This window comes from Mandrillus leucophaeus, unplaced genomic scaffold (assembly GCF_000951045.1).
Source record: "Mandrillus leucophaeus isolate KB7577 unplaced genomic scaffold, Mleu.le_1.0 Scaffold637, whole genome shotgun sequence".
Lineage (NCBI taxonomy): Eukaryota > Metazoa > Chordata > Mammalia > Primates > Cercopithecidae > Mandrillus > Mandrillus leucophaeus.
This window is the reverse complement of record NW_012106886.1, coordinates 328,690-334,689: the sequence shown is the minus strand read 5'-3', so window position 1 is coordinate 334,689 and position 6,000 is coordinate 328,690. Positions and strand designations below refer to the sequence as shown.

General features: G+C 39.8%; 1 protein-coding gene across 1 annotated transcript in view; it reads right to left on the bottom strand.

Annotated features, from left to right (window-relative positions):
• Positions 1–330: 330 nt before the first annotated feature.
• RAD18 (RAD18 E3 ubiquitin protein ligase) overlaps positions 331–6,000 on the bottom strand; it is an 81,405-nt gene continuing 75,735 nt past the window's right edge. Inside the window, exon 14 of the mRNA XM_012000634.1 lies at positions 331–1,928. Coding sequence (XP_011856024.1) covers positions 1,826–1,928 — 103 coding nt within the window. The 3' untranslated portion in view covers positions 331–1,825. The remainder of the gene's footprint in view (positions 1,929–6,000) is intronic.

Genomic DNA, 6,000 nt, shown 5'->3' with positions numbered 1-6,000 from the left:
TGCCAGCCCTGGCAAACTAACACATGAGGGTTGGATGTTTAGCACCATCCCTGGCCTCCACCCATTGATACTGGTAGTACCCCTCACCACCCTCCACCTCCAAAAGTGTCTCCACACATTGCCAGCTATCTCCTGGGGGGCAAAATCTTTCTGCCCACCCCACTGGGAACCACTGTTCTAGCTGATCTTTGGCCACCTTTGTATTCCCAGTGTCAGTACAGTGACAGATATATAACTAAGTAGATAACTAAATATTTGCTGAATGAACTCATGTGCCTGCTTTCCCAGTCTTGGGTCTCACTACTCCCTCACAAACTCCTTTTGCTGCAATTAAAGTAGTAATTACTTCCAGTTTAATTTACAGACTGTGTAATTTGTCATGAAACAAGCAGTTTTCATTTTGACATAATTTCTGACAACTCAGTGACATAAATATATTCATGTGAGCCCCAATTTTGTTTAACATGCTCACTTACCTCACATCAGTTCTGCTGATGGATTTGGTAAGTGGTGCTTTTAGTTTCCTTAATGCACCATTAAGGATTTCAAGCAAATGAAATTATTATGACAAATTTTTCTATAGTCATTTCTAACACAAGGAACTCATAAAGAAATCAAATGTCTGGACTTCACTGTGAAAACACTAAACTCTCAGCCATAATGAGACTCTGCATATTATCAGAAACCCCAAAGCACATCAAAAAGCCAAGGTCAACAGAGACAGTCTTTGGAATGGGGAGGTCATAAATGTTGAACCTGGCAAATTACAAATTTCTTGTCTTAACATTGCTGCATTTGCTGTCATCTCATTTGAAAGATGATGTGTTTGGGTTGGGTGGTGGCAGAGGGGTGGGAGTTGGGGAATGCTGGCTCTGAAATGCCAGAGAGGCATTATGAACTCCAGAAGCATCTGGCTACTGGTAGACATTTTACACACAGATAGCAATTTCTGACCAATCCATTTCAATGATTTCTAACCCATACTCAGCTATCCAGAGGATCCTGTTTTAAGAACATTATTGTAAACTGATACACTCTATTCATTTACAAAATTCATTCATTGCATATTTTTTTTGTTTAATAGCTTGGATTCAGTGTTACAGATTTGATTGACCCAAGTGAAAAAATACACTAATCATTTTTAAGTGCTATTTCAGAAGAATATGTGCAATGTTTCTAAGTTATTGTGACTTTCTGACTGTTGTGGCTTTAAATTATAATACTAATATCTTACTCTGAGAAATGTGTAAGACACAGGTCTAACAAACAACTACATTAACCTCGGGCAACAACCATCGTGGAGCTGCTGTACCACAGGCATGGTGGTGGCCTGCATTGGTACTTACACACACCAAGGATGTGAACTGACATCCTGCCTTTCCAAAAACATAAACATTTAACTCAACTGTTTCTTGTAATAAAGAGGTTGAAAGAATCCTTTTGTGAGGTTGGATTCTCCAGGGAAGAGAAGGAGAATGGCCTAAGGACATTCTGAAATTTAGATATCAAACCAAACCATACCAAACCAAACCAAACCCCTCTGCCAAAGTGCCAAAGAGTCTGCCTACTCTGCAAAGCTAGTGCTTGTGTAAAATGTCAGTATTTTTAGATAGAGATGTTTTAGAGGAAGGAGGCAACTGACCAAGTACAGATACTTTGTAATATTTTTCCCCTCTGGAAAAGCAGAAAAGAATGAACATCAGCTAACCATAATATTTAGAATTTAGCATCTTTCCTTGGGCATTTATAAACAGGAAATCTGTCTGTGGCAACCAAAAGTACCTTATTCTAATCACTGCATTTGAAAAGTCAGCAAAAGCCCACACTAATTCCTATTACGCTTGTTTCTTGGTTCAATCTCAGCACTTTCAGCGGCTCTTGTGCGGCGATTCTGTCTTGGACTTATTTCTGTGTCTTGAAGATCGTTTCTGAAGACAGAAAAAAGAAATGGCATCTTAGAAAGTAATGATTATTATTCTACAGCAGTTTCTAGTTTACAAGTGTTTCCACACATATTATTTTATTAAAACCTCGAAATAACCCTCTATTCTGTGGATGAATTCATAATTGTTATTATTAGTATTTCCACTTTATGAATTAGTGAATTAGCAAGGATTACAGATAGTCCCTTTTGCTGAATTAAAATTTAGGAGTTTTATGCTTCTGTTTAGCATGTAGAGGACTGGAAAAGAAAAGGTAAACAAAAAGCTGCTCCCATCCTAACAAGAAAAAGCCAGGCAGCCTAACAAAATCTTAACTCTTCTTGATCCTTCAGAGACCTGAGGTTGTAAAGGAACTAAGAAAGCAAAATTCCAAAGAAAAATATGCCCCTCCAAAGATGGGCCACACGTCTCTCACTTTTGGCAGAGTGTTGGAGAACGAGGTGGCTACCATACAAACAGGGAAGAATTAGCTAAGATTTTCCTAATTTCTTAAGTACAGGCTAGTACTGTGGGCCACTGACACAAGGAGAGTCTGCACACACTTGCCAGCTCTTTTCCATGAGCCTCCATCAGGTGCTCACAAGAAGACTGGGAGCAGGGCAGGAGAATGGAGAGGGGCCACTTCAGTGGCTACTGGGGACAAGAAGAAGTCCTGCCTGCTTTCTTGAATGCTTCTCTCCCATGTAGCATAAGTTTTTCAATTGCTGAGGGAAACATAGGAAACTTACCCTGGGGCTCTGGCAAAGACCCATGGCCTCTGGGGAAGGAACAGAGGTGAAATCAGTCTGCCTCAAGGGGAGGCATATGACCTCATTTGCAGGGACGCAGGCAAAGATTCACTGTGGCAGGGGAAATGTAGAAACTAAAACCTCTACCTTACAGGAGGGGCAGAAAATCATCTCCAGCTGATGACCTTACACTGACACCAAGCAGAGGTTTGGTCAAGGTAGCCTGATACCATGGGAGGAGGCAGAAGTGCTGAGAAAGGCCCATCCCTAAGCACACAGGGCCTACCTAAGACTCAGGCTGGACTGAGATAACACTGAACCCTGGCTGTTTCCCACCATGAGCGTAGCACCAAGCAATAAGCAGGAGCAGGAAATGGCTGAGGGAGAGATACGAACATGGTGAAGATATGCCCCTATGGGGTGCAGGCAAGTAAGCATGACGGAAGGGAAAATGGGAGTAAAATCAGTGAGACAAACCCTCTGGCAATCCAGCCCCAACACTAAGCAGAAGTCAAAGCAGACATCTGCTAGAGTAACTTGAAGTGGATGCACTGAAGGTCACATTAGTCACTAGGAAACTCCAACCCAGGTCAACTCTAAATTACCTGGCTCAACTCCCAACACTAATGACCCAATAGAAGGATGCCCATTTCTAGGCACAAACACTATTGACCTCAGTCCCTATGGTCCTTCACTGTATGGCCAGCATTCAAAAAGTATGATACACAATAATGCAAGGAAAAAAAACCCATTTTGAGATGGAAATTCCTTCAAAAGGCTTTAAGTGTAATACATAAAGTTGATAAAAAGACTTAGTGAACTTGAAGATATGTCAATAAAAACCATCCGGATTAACATACAAAGAGAAAAAGGAGTGTGTGAGGGTGTGTACATAGAATAGAGCAGCCAGAGCTGTGAGACAATAAAAATGGCATAATATGTGTGTAACTGGAATGCCTGGAAGAAGGGAGAGAAAGAACTGTGGAAAATAAGTATGTAAATACATATGGCTGTGGATTTTCTAAAAACTTGAAACACATCAAATCAAGATCAAAGTTGGTCAAAGAACCCCAATCATGATAAATACCAAAAATAAACAACCGACCAATAAGATCTCTCCAGGATTTGTTGTTGTTGCTGTTTGCTATTATTGTTTAGTGACGTTTCCAAACCAATCCTATAAATACGTATTCTTCGTTGTGTATGGCAACTAAAAGTGTCTGCTTGATTAGCTTTGTAGTCCACTAATGATTGAACAGTTCCTTAGACCTCTGGAATCAGTATCATTCAGAAACTCTTAGCAAAACCAGTCTTTGCTGAGGGGCTCTGTGTGCATGCTGGGGCATGCAATCAACATTCACTCAATACTCAGTGGACAACTCTGCCTTAGCCTCTACTTCCTGCTTGCACACAGCCTCATGGTTAACCAGGGGTGAAAGCTTAGTGCTTCCTTAGGTCTTTCCTAAGCATGCACAGAAGCCCTATGAATGAGAGTGACCCTCTAGATTCCCAGTAATATTTTACAGCTGTTCAAAACCCCCATGGAAATCTTACTTTTCAGCTTTTACTATTAGGCTTTTTGGTTAGCATATCATTTGCCCCAATTGTTATGTACCACCTCAGACAGCTACAAAGCTAGCCAAACATCTCTAACTGCATTCAACAAATACCCTTAGAGAAAAGGCTTTTTGAAGTGAGCAAGCTCCAAGTCAGGTAAAGTAAAGATAGTCTTGGCAAGTAGAGTCTTCCAGGGAACCATTAGATAGGCTAAGTAAAAATTCTCCAGGAATGTGGCTTTAAAGGGGCTCCAACCCTACTCTCCCTTCTCTGCAGGCTGTCAGCCTGCTGGTCCTCACCATGATTGCAGACTGTTGGCTTCCAAGGCCACAGAGGAACTAGAGAGAGAAGGATGAGAACAAAACCAGATGAATCACCACAAAACTCACTGTTCTCACTGAGATTCAGACATTTTCTTGAATAAATGCCCCCTAAAGTGCTGCTGCCTTTGGTTAATGTTCAGAGTTTTCCGAAAAGTTGAATCCGACAATTTTTGCAGTTTTATTATTGCATTTATGGAGCAGAGACTTTCCACCATTTTTGCTATCACTCTTATCATTTTTACTTTTTTTCATGTTTTAGTTTATGTTCTTAAAAATCTCTCAACTTTCACCATGTCAAATTTTTTATCTTAATGTTTTATTATCATTTACTTATTTGACTTCTGATTATTTTTAAGGCTTAAAATTTAGTGGGATGTTCCTCCTTACTTTTAACTTCTATTTCATTGCTCTTTATTCTCATACCTTGTTTTTAATAATCCTTTAACATTTTTCAGTAATATTTTCTTTCCATGTTTCCCCTCTTTGATTTGCCTTTATGATAGCTGGCAACAGACACAGCTATTGAGGTAGCGGAAGAAGTCATCTATACTTCTTCCACTCCCTTAGGAGGGGAGTTCCTGGCAAGGAGTATTTCAGTGGTACTCCCAGAACACTCTCTAAAACACCTCCTCCCCTAAGATGCAAGAATCCTAATAGAATAACCCATATTTTTTTCCATGCATGTAACGCATTGACTTACTGGAATAACACTTAGTAAGATCTCACAGGTGCAGCAGGTTTTAAAATTCTTGGTCTCCAGCAGGTATTACTAATGTATTTCTTTTAGTAAAATTTGACAATAGCATGTTAGCCAGATGAGAGGATATTCCTGGGGAGGGCCACAGTGAGGCATCTACCGTTAAAGTACTGAATCTATCTACTGTTAAAGTACTGAATCTATTGAATGCAAAAACATGCCTTAGGAGAGCCAGCCATTCATTATTAACCTGCTTCCAATACACATTATTTCCAGGATGACCTACTTTCCTTCTTGGTAGGTCCATAGAAAGAATCTCCTGGTGTGTGGCTCTCCTTGCCTCATGTTGATCATAGAGAGAGTGGTCAGATCAAGGACCACTGTAAACAGGCCTGAGTTTCCTTTTATTCATTTTTTTAAACATGAGATTCACTGTTTTCCTGCTGCAAGTACTTTCAATTACAGTAACTGTATCATTTAACAAACATGACAGGCTCATAAGTGCATGCAAACAACTTCTCATGGGTTTAAGATGAAATGTAGACTATTAATAGAGAAAATAATTCTTCCCTTTCCGATTTTATAAGATTAGAGAAAGTTATTTTCTAAAATTTTATTTTAAAGGCACTATGAGATAGACACAAAGAGTTAGCAAGGTTTTTAAGTGGTGTTAGCTTAAAAATCAAATTTACAAATTTGGAAAGGAGCCTTTATTTCTTATAAACAATTACAGCCTGTAAGGTGACCACTCC